General features: G+C 44.7%; 1 protein-coding gene and 1 long non-coding RNA gene across 8 annotated transcripts in view; both read left to right on the top strand.

Moving 5' to 3' along the window:
- The window catches only part of LOC111956723 (ras GTPase-activating protein nGAP), a 94,115-nt gene extending 81,478 nt beyond the window's left edge, over positions 1-12,637 (top strand). For 5 of the 7 annotated variants that reach the window (XM_023977270.1, XM_070436825.1, XM_023977266.2 and 2 more), the window contains 6 exons: positions 115-314; positions 908-1,919; positions 2,076-2,210; positions 2,465-2,667; positions 4,422-4,509; positions 11,586-12,637. In XM_023977270.1, coding sequence (XP_023833038.1) covers positions 115-314; positions 908-1,919; positions 2,076-2,210; positions 2,465-2,667; positions 4,422-4,509; positions 11,586-11,753 — 1,806 coding nt within the window. In that variant the 3' untranslated portion in view covers positions 11,754-12,637. The other 2 variants (XM_023977267.2, XM_023977269.2) reach the window with 2 other exon arrangements.
- A 538-nt stretch (positions 12,638-13,175) lies between these two features.
- LOC139023471 (uncharacterized) lies at positions 13,176-15,405 on the top strand. Its single transcript, XR_011474590.1, has 4 exons — positions 13,176-13,805; positions 13,892-14,031; positions 14,131-14,245; positions 14,530-15,405. It is a non-coding gene; the product is annotated as an uncharacterized lncRNA (long non-coding RNA).
- Positions 15,406-15,410: the final 5 nt, after the last annotated feature.

Here is a 15,410-nt window from a genome sequence, read left to right as displayed (position 1 = left end):
ACAAATCCAACCCATCAATCCTCCGCCCTCCAAACCTTCTGCCATCCTCATTCTACAATGCTGGGTGATGTGGCCTGGTGCTGCTGCCCCTTGTCTTGGTAACATGCAACCCAGGGTGAAAATTCCTTCCTGCAGGCGACCGTAGCCAAGCTGGGCCCCCTGCCCCGCATCCTGGGGGACATAGCCCGCTCTCTGTCTAGCCCCACACCCATCCAGCAGCAGCTCCGACGCTTCCAGGACTACAGCTCCTCACACAACATCAGCGGCAGCGTCCCCTCAGGCCTGCAGAGGATATTTGAAGATCCGGCTGACAGGTAGTGCTCCAAATTGGTCACAACTGCAGCAATGGTATTGCCAATCACCACCCAGCCATGCATGGCCTAATTCTGTGGTGTAGTTATTTTCAAAGGCTGTTTCATCTGGTGATTTTGTGCCAGTTATCCTAGAGGTTGAAAGCTGTTGGTGTGCTCATGCATTTTATATAGATGGGTTGTTTCATGGTGTATTGACTTGGGAGATGACTTGCTGCTAGGATCTTTCTAAATAAAGCTGCAGCTAGAGACTTCCTATTTTTAGCGGTTGTAGAGGTAATGAGGGAATCCGAGATGGAGGGTTTTCCGGCTTTAAAGTGAATCAGCGTAAACATTGTTGCTAAAGGAACATTTGAGTTAAACTTGAAAAGACGGTAGCTTACATTTCATGTAGTGAGTCCCAAATGGAACCCTATTTCCTAGTCATTTATAGTGCACTAATTTTTACCAGACCCCTATGGGCCCTGTTCAAAAGTAGTGCGCTACATATGGAATAGGATGCCATTTGGGATGTACCCATGTTCTTGGTCTGGTCCTAGCTTTGGTTTCGGAACTCTCTGTTAATGTGTTGTATGTTTACTGTCCACGTCTTGCAGTGAGGTTGGCAGAATCAAGTCCCCAGTCCAAGAGCATGTTACAAACGGCCTTCACCGGGGGAAGCACCCTCTCCTGGGCCAGCAGTCGTCCGGCCATAGCATGAGCTTCTCAGACAAGGAGGAGAGAGAAAACCTCCTGCCCAACGGACGCAGCATTTCCCTGGTGGACCTTCAGGACTCTCACATGGTCCAGAGTGGCAAGGGACCCCTCCTCCACGATGCTCCCCCCAAGCTGAGCAGGGTGGGCTCCCAGCTCTCTATCGGACACCCCCACCAGGCTACCACCTCACAGTCACACCAAGCCCTCCACCAGAAGCCCTCGTTACAGGACAACCTCCCCCAGAGTGCACCCCAGGTGCGTCGGCCCCTGCACCCTTCCCTCAGCCATCAGAGGAGCCTCCAGCCCCTGTCTTTCCAGAACCCTGTCTATCACCTTAGCAACCAGACACAACAACAACACACAGCAGTACACTCCACAACACACTCGGTCCACTCCCACTCAGTGCACTCCCTGCAGCCGGACTCCAGCTCTGAGAACCTGAGCACCGATAGCTCCCGCAGCCACAGCAACTCGGAGGTTGAGTTTGGAGGCGGGAGCCAGGGGGGGAAAGGGGGCAGGGTCCCGTCCAATAGCAGTCTGGAGGAGTTCAGCCGGCGGAGCACGCAGAGCGAAGACTGCTCCACGCCGCGCCGCCACAACCCGCCAGACCACCACAGAGGAGCCCACGCTGTGGCAGTGCCCAGGCAAAGCAGCACGGCCCACATCGTGAGGGTGGAGCAGCAGAGCCGCAGCGGGGGGAGTGGTGGGGCCCGGACGCCTCGCTCCCTGCCCCGCTCCCCGCCCCACAGCGCCTCTCTGCGCAGCAGCAGCTCCATCAACACAGAGCCCATGCCTATCCCCATCCAGGCCCAGCCAGGCACAGGAGGCCGCTCACACCAACAGTCCACCTGCTCCATGGAGAGCCCTGTGCCCCCCGTCAGGAGCGTTGCCAAGCAGCAGACGCCACCGCAGGTACTGGTCTGGCATACAGAACTACACTTAGATTCACACACATTCCGCTCCGACACCCCTATATAATATCTGTTATTATTATTATCAAGAAATAAAGTGTGGCCAAAGGCACTCAGGGTAGATTTGATTGACATACATGTATCTGTGGTGGTGCAGGTGGCGTCGCCGGTAGAGCCAGTCACCATGTCACCGGTAGAGAGGACAGCGGCGTGGGTACTGAATAACGGCCAGTTCGAGGACGAGACGGCCCCAGCAGATCAGAGCAGGGAAGACAGCAGGCACGCCAAGAAGGTAAAGACACAGCCAGAGTTACAGTCAATGAAGGTTTGATGGCCAAAATATTTCCAAGTTAAATGACTGACTTCTTCCTAATCATCCAAGTCAACACATCAGCCTGCTTAAGCCAGTGTAGACAGACAGAGATAGTCTTAGTCATGACTAACACGATCATCCCCTCCCACTCACTTTCTCTCTTTCCCTCTCTCTCACTTTCCCTCTCTTTCTCTTTCCCTCTATCTCTGTTTTTCTCGCCTCTCTCCCGCTAGTATGAACAGGAGATCTCCAAGCTGAAGGAGCGCCTGCGAGTGTCTAGTCGGTGTCTGGAGGAGTACGAGAGACGTCTGCTGGCCCAGGAGCAGCAGATGCAGAAACTGCTGATGGAGTACAAGTCCCGCCTGGAGGACAGCGAGGAGAGGCTGCGGCGGCAGCAGGAGGAGAAGGACAACCAGATGAAGAGCATCATCTGCAGGTAGGCATTACTAGGCACCCTCTGGATGACTTTGCGTAAAACAGCCCATACTCCAGTCGGAATTCCTTTGAATGAATGAATGAATTAATGATTGAATGGAAGCAAAATCACAGATTGACTACTTAATGGCGTGCCTATAGTGTCTTTTATTGTTGTCCCAAATGGCACCCTATTCCCTATATACAGTGCATTCGGAAAGTATTCAAACCCTGACTTTTTCCACATTTTGTTACAGCCTTATTCTAAAATGAATAAAATTATTTTATTCCTCATCAATCTACACACAATACCCCATAATGACAAAGCAAAAACAGGTTTTTAGAAATACCTTATTTACATAGGTATTCAGACCCTTTGCTATGAGACTCGAAATTGAGCTCAGGTGCATCCTGTTTCCATTGATCATCCTTGAGATGTTTCTACAACTTGATTGGAGTCCACCTGTGGTAAATTCAATTGATTGGACATGATTTGGAAAGGCACAAACCTGTCTATAAAAGGTCCCACAGTTGACAGTGCATGTCAGAGCAAAAACCAAGCCATGAGGTCGAAGGAATTGTCCGTAGAGCTCCGAGACATGATAGGCACAGATCTGGGAAAGGGTACCAAAATATCTCTGCAGCATTGAAGGTCCCCAAGAACACAGTGGCCTCCATCATTATTAAAAGGTCTGGAACCACCAAGACCGCCATCATTCTTAAAAGGTTTGGCACCAACAAGACTCTTCCTAGAGCTGGCCACCCGGCCAAACTGTACAATCGGGGAGAAGGGCCTTGGTCAGGGAGGTGACCAAGAACCCGATGGTCACTCTGACAGAGCTCCAGAGTTCCTCTGTGGAGATGGGAGAACCTTCCAGAAGGACAACCATCTCTGCAGCACTCAACCAATCAGGCCTTTGTGGCCAGACGGAAGCCACTCCTCAGTAAAAGGCACATGACAGCCCGCTTGGAGTTTGCCAAAAGGCACCAAAAGCACTCTCAAGCCTGAATGCCAAGCGTCACATCTGCAGGAAACATGGCACCATCCCTAAGCTGAAGCATGCTGTGGGGATGTTTTTCAGCGGCAGGGAGACTAGTCAGGATCGAGGGAAAGATGAACGGAGCAGATCCTTGATGAAAACTTGCTTAGGACCTCAGACTGGGGCGACAGTTCACCTTCCAACAGGACAACGACCCTGGCTTCGGGACAAGTCTCTGAATATCCTTGATTGGCCCAGCAAGAGCCTGGACTTGAACCCGATCAAACATCTCTGGAGATACCTGAAAATAGCTGTGCAGCGACACTCCCCATCCGACCTGACAGAGCTTGAGGGGATCTGCAGAGAAGAATGGGAGAAACTCCCCAAATACATGTGTGCCAAGCTTGTAGTGTCATAACCAGGAAGACTAGAGGCTGTAATTGCTGCCAAAGGTGCGTCAACAAAGTACTAAGTAAAGGGTCTGAATAGTTATGTAAATGTGTTATTTCCGGGAGGGGACTTTATTGATATATTTGCAAACATTTCTAAAAACCTGGTTTTGCTCTGCCATTATGGGTTATTGTGTGTAGATTGATGAGGGGAAAAAACTATTTAATCAATTTTAGAATAAGGTTGTAAAGTAACAAAATGTGGAAAAGGGGAAGGGGACTAAATACTTTCCAAATGCATTGTATAGTGCACTGCCTTTGACCAGGGTCTACCATTTGAGGTGCAGCCTATGATCTCCCCTTTTGGTTTGTATGCGTCTGAAATGGCAATGCTCTGTCACTCACAGGTTAATTGCTGTTGAGGAGGAGCTGAAGAGAGACCATGCAGAGATGCAGGCTGTCATAGATGCCAAGCAGAAGATCATTGATGCACAGGTATAGTAACAGAAAACGCTACACATATTTTGTCTGTACTCTGTGTAGGGCTTGAATAAATCCAATACTCAGACCATCCCCTTATGAATGAATCTTCTACTCTCCATGGAAACCGATTCATTCAGTCTTACATTTGGGGTTGCTTACCATTGTCTTATATCCTTGGCAGCTTTTCAGAGCAACCTGGAAATGCCATAGATAGTCTCACTAGAGGCACATAACATTTGCTCTCGCTTTTTGGGCTTTTAACAGGGCCTGTTTATCAGCTCGTTGCCTCTGAACACTCTTTGAGAAGGTCATACTTTACGTCAACAGATCTTCAATACCAAGCAGGGAAAGGGGAGAAAAAAATAGGATCAATGTTAACTATTATTGCTCCATCAAAATACATATTTTAAATGCTTTGACTTTTAAAAATGTCTACTTTCTTTACAATGTTATCTTTTGGTCAGGGGTGATATAATTGACACTAAATATAAAAGTATAGACTTGACATGCAGTTAATTCTATAATCCCATCCAAACAACACTTTTCAAGCTTTGGAGGGGGATGGAGTTCTTGTACTCTGTATTGGAGCAGAGAACCTGTTGACGTGCTCACTATCACTATGTTCCACTGAATTCCAGGTCAATAAAGCAACAGAGGTAATCCAAGCAGGCAAGTAAACCAGTCAGTCCTCAGGTTTTGGAAAATGCCGGCAAGCCTTGTATGAGCGCAACCACACTTGACACCCATTCCTGCCCTCCCTGCCAAATTAGTCCTTATTCGTGTGCAGACTAGAGGATGCTGTTGTTGTTTGGCATTGCTTTTGGATTTCCTCATCAGTCACTATATAAATATAAAACATCATCTAATACATTTTCATTACTTTTGCAGTTTGAGTACGCCCCTGCTGCTACACTTAATGTTTCTCCATGTCCGATGTCAATATCATCTCAGACACAAAGTGGCGCTCATAGCTAATAATCAACAATATTATAGTATGAGAATGTCTGTCACGAGATGGAATTAGGGCTGTAAATATTAAGCAGCTACATTGATGTTCAACATTTCTGTTTCTCCAGGAATGTGTGTTGTGAGTTGCGCTCTTAGCAGATGATAGCTTTGGCTGCTTTTCACCCTGCCTTCCTAATTTAGCTACTGTCACTCCCAAAAACCCATTTCCCTTTCCCTCCTCTCACTCAGTTCTGCAGGAACAGTGCCATGACCTGGCTAGATGAGGTTGCCCATGGCTGGTGACACAACTTTATTTTGTTGCTGATTTCAAGGAGAGCAAACTGAATCAGTTTTCCTCCATCTAGGATGGCATCACAGTGGTGGTCATTGGGGAGAACAATCAAATACATAGTGTAGAGGATAGTTCAGTCCAAGGGTTAGACATAGAATTGGGATTTCAGTAAAACAATGAAATGATAGTTGAATACAAATAATGTGTTTACACAATATAAATGTACAATTGTTTTCAGTTGAAAGCCATGCCACTATTGACATGTAGGCCTTGTGAATGGATAGATACAGTACTAGTCAAAAGTTTGGACACCTACTCATTCAAGGGTTTTTCTTTATTTTTACTATTTTCTACATTGTAGAATAATAGTGAAGACATAAAAACTATGAAATAACACACATGGAATCATGTAGTAACCAAAAAATTGTTAAACAATTCAAAATATATTTTAGATTGTTCAAAGTAGCCACCCTTTGCATTGATGACAGCTTTGCACACACTTAGCATTCTCTCAACCAGCTTCATGAGGAATGCTTTTCCAACAGTCTTGAAGGAGTTCCCACATACAGTGGCAAGAAAAAGTATGCGAATCCTTTGGAATTACCTGAATAAATTGGTCATCAAATTTGATCTGATCTTCATCTAAGTCACAACAATAGACACACATAGTGTTTTTAACCTAATAACACAAGTGATTGTATTTTTCTTGTCTATATTGAATACATCATTTAAACATTCACAGTGTAGGTTGGAAAATATATGTGAACCCCTAGGCTAATGACTTCTCCAAAAGCTAATTGGATCAGGAGTCAGCTAACCAGGAGTACAATCATTGAGACAAGATTGGAGATGTTGGTTAGAGCTGCCCTGCCCTAGAAAAAACACTCTCAAAATTTGTGTTTGCTATTCACAAGAAGCATTGCCTGATGTGAACCATGCCTCGAACAAAAGAGATCTCAGAAGAACCAAGATAAAGAATTGTTGACATGCTGGAAAGGGTTACAAAAGTATCTCTAAAAGCCTTGATGTTCATCAGTCCACGGTAAGACAAATTGTCTATAAATGGAGAAAGTTCAGCACTGTTGCTACTCTCCCTCGGAGTGGCCGTCCTGCAAAGATGACTGCAAGAGCACAGCGCAGAATGCTCAATGAGGTTAAGACGATTCCTAGAGTGTCAGCTAAAGACTTACAGAAATCTCTGGAACATGCTAACATCTCTGTTGACGAGTCTCCGATACGTAAAACACTAAACAAGAATGGTGTTCATGGGAGGACACCATGGAAGAAGCCACTGCTGTCCAAAAAAAACCATTGCTGCACGTCTGAAGTTTGCAAAAGTGCACCTGGATGTTCCACAGCGCTACTGGCAAAATATTATGTGGACCGATGAAACTACAGTTGAGTTGTTTGGAAGGAACACATATGTGTGGAGAAAAAAAGGCACAGCACACTAACATCAAAACCTCATCCCAAATGTAAAGTATGGTGGAAGGAGCATCATGGTTTGGGGCTGCTTTGCTGCCTCAGGGTCTGGACAGCTTGCCATCATCATCGGAAAAATGAATTCCCAAGTTTATCAAGATATTTTGCAGAAGAATGTTAGGCTATCTGTCCACCAATTGAAGCTCAACGGAAGTTGGGTGATTCAACAGGACAATGACCCAAAACACAGAAGTAAATCAACAACAGCATGGCTTCAACAGAAGAAAATACACCTTCTGGAGTGGCCCAGTCAGAGTCCTGACTTCAACCCGATTGAGATGCTGTGGCATGACCTCGAGCAGTTTACACCAGACATCCCAAAAATATTGCTAAACTGAAACAGTTGTGTAAAGAGGAATAGTCCAAAATTCCTCCTGACCGTTGTGCAGGTCTGATCCGCAACTACAGAAAACGTTTGGTTGAGGTTATTGCTGCCAAAGGAGGGTCAACCAGTTATTAAATCCAAGGCTTCACATACTTTTCCCACCCTGCACTGTGAATGTTTACACGGTGTGTTCAATAAAGACATGAAAATGTATAACTGTTTTGTGTGTTAATAGTTTAGGCAGACTGTGTTTGTCTACTGTTGTGACCTAGATGAAGGTCAGATCAAATTTTATGACCAATTTATGCAGAAATCCAGGTATTTCCAAAGGGTTCACATACTTTGCCTGCCGCTGTATGCTGAGCACTGGTTGGCTGCTTTTCCTTCACTCTTCAGTCCAACTCATCCCAATATATCTCAATTGGGTTGAGGTCGAGTGATTGTGGAGGCCAGGTCATCTGATGCAGCACTCCATCACTCGAATTCTTGGTCAAATAGCCCTTAGACAGCCCGGAGGCGTGTTGGATCATTGTCCTGTTGAAAAACAAATGATAGTCCCACTAAGTGCAAACCAGATGGGATGGCGTATAGCTGCAGAATGCTGTGGTAGCTATGCTGGTTAAGCGTGCCTTGAATTCTAAGTAAATCACTGACAATGTCACCAGCAAAGCACCCCCCACACTATCACACCTCCTCCTCCATGCTTCACGGTGGGAACCACACATGCAGAGATCCTCCGTTCACCYACTCTGCGTCTCACAAAGACACGGCGGTTGGAACCAAATTTCTCAAATTTGGACTCATCAGACCAAAGGACAGATTTCCACCGGTCTAATGTCCATTGCTCGTGTTTTTTGAGCCTAGCAAGTCTCTTATTCTTATTGGTGTCCTTTAGTAGTGGTTTCTTTTCAGCAATTCGACCATGAAGGCCTGATTCACGCATTCTCCTCTGAACAGTTGATGTTGAGATGTCTGTTATTTGAACTCTGTAGCATTTATTTGGGTTGCAATTTCTGAGGCAGACAACTAATGCTCTGCAGCAGAGGTAACTCTGGGTCTTCCTTTCCTGTGGCGGTCCTCATGAGAGCCAGTTTCATCATAGCGCTTGATGGTTTTTGCGACTGCACTTGAAGAAACTTTCAAAGTTCTTGACATTTTCCGGATTGACTGACCTTCATGAGTAATGATGAACTGTCATTTCTCTTTGCTTATTTGAGCTGTTCTTGCCATAATATGGACTTGGTCTTTTACCATATAGGGCTATCTTCTGTATACCAACCCTACCCTCTCACAACACAACTGATTGGCTCAAACACATTAAGGAAAGAAATTCCATAAATACATTTTTAACAAGGCACACCTGTTAATTGAAATGCATTCCAGGTGACTACCTCAAATCAAATTGTATTAGTCACAACCGCCAAATACAACCGCCAAATACAACCTTACAGTGAAATGCTTACTTACGAGCCCCTAACCAACAGTGCAGTTTCAAAACAATATGGATAAGAATAAGAGAGAAAAGTACAAGTAATTAAAGAGCAGCAGTAAAAAAATAACAATATATACAGGGGGCTGCTGGTACAGAGTCAATGTGCAGGGGCACTGGTTAGTTGAGGTAGTATGTACATGTAGGTAGAGTTATTAAAGTGACTATGCATAGATGACAAATAGTCTGGGTAGCCATTTGACTAAGGTTCAGGAGTCTTATGGCTCGGGGGTAGAAGCTGTTAAGAAGCCTCTTGGACCTAGACTTGGCGCGCCGGTACCGCTTGCCGTGCGGAAGCAGAGAGAACAGGCAATGACTAGGGTGGCTGGAGTCTTTGACAATTTTTAGGGCCTTCCTCTGACAYYGCCTGGTATAGAGGTCATGGATGGCAGGAAGCTTGGCTCCAGTGATGTACTGGGCCGTACTACCCTCTGTAGTGTCTTTCGGTCGGAGGCCGAGCAGTTGCCATACCAGGCAGTGATGCAACCAGTCAGGATGCTCTCGATGGTGCAGCTGTAGAACCTTTTGAGGATTTGAGGACTCATGCCAAATCTTTTTCTTCTGAGGGGGAATAGGTTTTGTTGTGCCCGCTTCACGACTATCTTGTGTGCTTGGACCATGTTAGTTTGTTGGTGATGTGGACACCAAGGAACTTGAAGCTCTCAACCTGCTCCACTGCAGCCCCGTCGATGAGAATGGGGGCGTGCTCGGTCCTCTTTTTCCTGTAGTCCACAATCATCTCCTTTGTCTTGCTCACGTTGAGGGAGAGGTTGTTGTCCTGGCACCACACTGCCAGGTCTCTGACCTCCTCCCTATAGGCTGTCTCATTGTTGTCGGTTGGGTCATCGGCAAATGTAATGATGGTGTTGGAGTCGTGCCTGGCCGTGCAGTCATGAGTGAACAGGGAATACAGGAGAGGGCTGAGCACGCACATAGGTGTTCCTTTTTTCCAGGTGGGAAAGGGCAGTGTGGAGTGCAATAGAGATTGCATCATCTGTGGATCTGTTTGGGTGGTATGCAAATTGGAGTGGGTCTAGGATTTCTGGGATGATGGTGTTGATGTGAGCCATGACCAGCCTTTCAAAGCACTTCATGGCTACAGACATGAGTGCTACGTCTCGGTAGTCATTTTGGCAGGTTACCTTAGTGTTCTTGGGCACAGTCACTATGGTGGTCTGCTTAAAACATGTTGGTATTACAGACTCAGACAAGGAGAGGTTGAAAATGTTAGTGAAGACACTTGCCAGTTGGTCAGAGCATGCTCACAGTACACGTCCTGGTAATCCGTCTGGCCTTGTGAATGTTGACCTGTCTAAAGGTCTTACTCACATTGGCTGCGGAGAGCGGGATCACACAATCTTCCTGTACAGCTGGTGCTTTCATGCATGGTTCAGTGTTATTTGCCTCGAAACGAGCATAGAAGTAGTTCAGCTCGTCTGGTAGGCTCGTGTCACTGGGCAGCTCCTGGCTGTGCTTCCCTTTGTCGTCTGTAATGGTTTGCAAGCCCTGCCACATCCGACGAGCGTCGGAGCCGGTGTAGTACAACTCTATCTTAGTCCTGTATTGATGCTTTGTCGGAGGGCAAAGCGGGATTTCTTATAAGCTTCCGGGTTAGAGTCCCACTCCTTGAAAGCGGCAGCTCTAGCCTTTAGCTCAGTGCGGATGCTGCCTGTAATCCATGGCTTCTGGTTGGGGTATGTATGTACGGTCACTGTGGAGACGACATCATCGATGCACTTATTGATGAAGCCAATGACAGATGTGGTGTACTCCTCAATGCCATTGGAGGAATTCCGGAACATATTCCAGTCTGTGCTAGCAAAACAGTCCTGTAACTTAGCATCTGGTTCATCTGACCACTTTTTTTAGTGATCTAGTCACTGGTGCTTCCTGCTTTAATTTTTGCTTGTAAGCAGGAATCAGGAGGAGGGAATTATGGTCAGATTTGCCAAATGGAGGGCGAGGGAGAGCTTTGTATGCGTCTCTGTGTGTGGAGTAAAGGTGGTCCAGAGTTCTTTTCCCTCTGGTTGCACATTTAACATGATGATAGAAAGCTGGTTGAGAGAATGCAAAGAGTGTGCAAAGCTGTCATCAAGGCCAAGAGTGGCTACTTTGAAGAATCTCATAACATATTTGTATTTGTTTAACAGTTTTTTGATTACTACTTGATTCCATATGTGTTCATAGTTTGTTTTCACTATTATTCTACAATGTAGAAAATAGTTTAAAAAAATAAAGAAAAACCCTGGAATGGGTAGGTGTGTCCAATCTTTTGAATGGTACTGTATATATAAAAAATATGTTTTCGTTTTAAAAACAAACATGATGCAATGCTTGGATATGAGTTTGTTTTATCTATAATTTTGGCTGCTAAACAAAAACTATTTCAGTGAGGTATATTTCAGACTTCACTTGTGATATTTGAATTTCACCATCTACAGAGTAGTAATCATCCTTTAGCTTATCCTGCTAATTCATTCTCCAATGTAAAGTGAATGTTTTCCTCTCTTTCTCACTCCCTCCCTCTTTCCCTTCTCTCTTTCTTTTTTCAGGAGAAGAGGATAAGCTCCCTGGATGCAGCCAACTCTCGGCTGATGAGTGCCCTGACACAGGTGAAGGAGCGCTATAGCATGCAGAACCTGCGCAACGGCCTCTCGCCAACCAACCCCACAAAACTGTCGATCACTGAGAACGGAGAGTTCAAAAACAGCAGCTGCTGATTTAGTCGGACAGTGTGAGATGGTGTTATGGTCACACTCTCTCCATGCACACAGACCAATTACCTGTGGCTCTACAAAGAATGTCTAGATATTAATGTAAATAGCTTGTATCTTGTATTGGTTGTGTACAGAGATGATACTGAAAGACATGTCTTTTGAAGACGTGAACAAGGGGATCAACTGTTGTCATGAAATAGCGAATTGTTGTTTTATAAATGACATTCCCATATGCAGACAAATGCAGTTTTAAATAGATTTGAAGTATTCTCTAATTAAGAGATGATATATTGAGATGTACATATCAATGGGGTTTGTTTCAATAAATAAGCACATAGTGAGCAGTTATAGCTCTAAAAACATAGTCATGATAGCAAAATAAACCAAAAAAAAACATTTTATGCACTGTTTTTCTAACCCTACTTTAAAAAAATATTTTTAACTTCTGTTTTTGTCGTCTTAAACTAGGGGTTGCATTGGTTTTGATTGGCTGATTTTGAGTATATTGGGACTGCTGCTTGCCCATTGTTAGCTGAAACCATAGGCCTTTGAGTTCAGGTTCTTACGGCCTACTGGATCTTCAAAAAAAGTGTCTGCTCACTCCCACCTTGCCACAGAATAGCAAATGTTATTTATTTCTGTACCTTCTACTGGCACGCCTTCAAGATCCCAAGAGAAGATTTTCAACATGACAGCCCTCCTGACTTTGTACAATTTTCTATTTCATGTCAATAACTACTGTTTATTAAGAGTTTGTTTTGTGTTCTCACCCATCCAACCTCCCCTAGGCTCACACTTTTTTGTTGCACAAAAATCTATGAACTGGTGAATGTCAATGATAGCTTATCTGTCAGTTGTTGAGAATAAAAACTGCCTGTAACATTGTGGATGTTTTGCATTCGTGACTTTTAATATGGTTTGTAATTCAACTACTGCTGAAGCACATGCATATTTGCAGTGCTCGACTTGGGCAGTGCTTGTGCTACTGCTTGAGCTTCTGCACCTAAAATATTCCTTGCACCCAAAATGATTACCGGCACCTATTTCAGTCCAAGTCAAACTGCATATTTGTGGAGTCGTTACATAAATCCACTTAATAAAGATTTTGTTGTTGTTACTTTGTAAAATGTGACTTGATTAGTGAACTAGTTAGTAGAACAGGGTACGACAAAAATACTTGTCAGCTTGATTGGAAGGCCTCAATGACCGATCAAATGTGGTAGATTTAAGCCTAGACAGACAGACTGCCACAGCATTGGTTGCTACCCACATTGCTCTAGGTCTGCGATTTTGAGTCTGGCAACTAGTCATCGTTCTGCCCATATAGATCCTAATGACTAATTATGTGGTCCTACTGCCAGGGGGCTCTCTTTGGCTGGCTGTCTCCAGTAGTCCTAGCCACGTATGCGCCCCAGACAACGATTATCTCCTCTTCCTCTCTGGCCCCAGTTCGTGCTCATGACATGTCTGCCGTCTGAATGGTTTGTTTTTGCTAGCCGGCTCGTTTGAAGAAAGTTTTTTTGGTCTGACCTAACTATCTATACATGCATTTTGATTTAGCCTGCGTCGAATAAATGAATACACGTTAACAGAGTCCCCACATCGGTGATATTGTTAGTCAACTAGCTAGCTAAAATAGCATCCTGAGCTTGGATTTTCTGGTGCTTTCATCAATGTGCCCATTCACACGTTTATCTGTACTCTGACTGGCTAGAATGGTCCCACCTGATCTCGCTTCCCCCTCTCTCGTCTGCCTTCCATATTTGAGAACACATATTTCCATTATTAGAGCGGTCAATATAATAGACAGTGATAAAGTCAGTGTTCGACATTGCAGGCTACTGCCGACTGACTGATTTACATAGAACAATAAAAAACTCATTATTATTTGTAGGTCAGTCACGGCCAATTAACCCTGCTCCAACAGATACCCACAAATCCGCCATGGCAGACATCAAGAACTTCCTGTATGCTTGGTGTGGGAAGAAGAAACTTACACCCAGCTATGACATTCGACGGGCTGGAAACAAAAACCGGCAGAAGTTTCTGTGTGAGGTCAGTTGTATTCTTTAAAATGTGTCTGCATCAGCAATGATCTGGTAAATAACATTCATATTTTGACCTATGTTCCTCTTCCAAAGTTCGTATTGAGGAATTCAACTACACTGGAATGGGAAACTCCACCAATAAGAAGAATGCCCAGGCAAATTCTGCCAGAGACTTAGTCAATTATCTTGTCCGAGATGGAGAAATGAATGCAGCTGAAGTCCAAGCCCTTGGGGTCAGCTATTAACATATTACACCTAATGTTTTTTTATCATTCAAGATAAAACATGCACGTGTGGTGATAACGTATTAAAAATACTTTTCATATTTATAGGTAAGTGTACCTGACTTCAGTGGGGGAGCAGGGGGTGATAAAGGCAACGTCAGCTTTGGAAGTCTTCCTCCAAGTGGACCTGTCCCACCTCACCTGGTTGTGAAAGCTGAGCAAGGTATTGTTTTAGTTGTTATTTAACTAGGCAAGTCAGTTAAGAACACATTGTTATTTACAATGACGGCCTAGGAACAGTGAGTTAACTGACAGAACTTCTTCTGACAGAACGACAGATTTTTACCTTGTCAGCTCTGGGATTTGATCTAGCAACCTTTCGGTTACTGGCCCAACGCTCTAACCACTAGGCTACTTGCTGACTTCACCAAATGCCTGTATAGTCTGTTTTGTGAACTCTCTTTATATGGTGTCATAACTTATCTTGATGTTTAACTGTTGCTTCAGCAAATGCACCTTCTGGACCAGTCCCAGGTGTCACTGGTTTGGGATATTCGGGAGGTGATGGTGGAGGCAATTATTCTGGAGGTGCTGGAAACAGCAATGCTCCGTGGGATCGTGGGGCCAATCTGAAGGACTACTACTCAAAGAGAGATGAGCAAGAGGCACAGGCGGTAGGACCTGTCAATTCACAATATTTATAAAGTGTTGTGGTTTCATGTCTATCATTAGCTATGTTTATGCTGAAATATATTTAATAGGCAATGCATTTGTAGTAAGTCATGGTCTTCACACATGTTGTATTTTAACCTTTGACATGTTTATTTTCCCGTTCAAGACTCTGGAGTCTGAGGAGGTAGATCTGAATGCAGGACTCCATGGCAACTGGACTTTAGAGAATGCCAAAGCCCGTATGAACCAGTTTTTCCAGAAGGAGAAGAATCGGGGGGGGGGGGGTTGGCACCCCTGGTTCCTCTCTAGGTTTCTTCCTAGGTTTTGGCCTTTCTAGGATGTTTTTCCTAGCCACCGTGCTTCTATCTGGTGGAACCAGCCTGAACTCTGGTGTACCAGGCTGGTTCCAATTGGCTAGTGATCAAATCAAATTGTATTTGTCACATGGCCGAATACAACAGGTGTTGCCCTTACTTACAAGCCCTTAACCAACAATGCAGTTTAAAGAAAATACCTAAAAAAGTAAGAGATAAGAATAGCAAGTAATTAAAGAGCAGCAGTAAATAACAATAGCGGGGCTATATAATAGCGGGTACCAGTACAATGTGCGGGGGCACCGGTATTGAGGTAATATGTATATGTAGGTAAAGTTATTAAAGTGACTATGCATAGATAATAACAGAGAGTAGTAGCAGCAGCGTGGGGGGGGGGGGGCT

This window comes from Salvelinus sp. IW2-2015, linkage group LG32 (genome assembly GCF_002910315.2).
Source record: "Salvelinus sp. IW2-2015 linkage group LG32, ASM291031v2, whole genome shotgun sequence".
In the NCBI taxonomy this organism is placed as follows: Eukaryota; Metazoa; Chordata; class Actinopteri; order Salmoniformes; family Salmonidae; genus Salvelinus; species Salvelinus sp. IW2-2015.
Note: the sequence above shows the minus strand (reverse complement) of the source record. Positions and strands in the feature narration are given on the sequence as shown.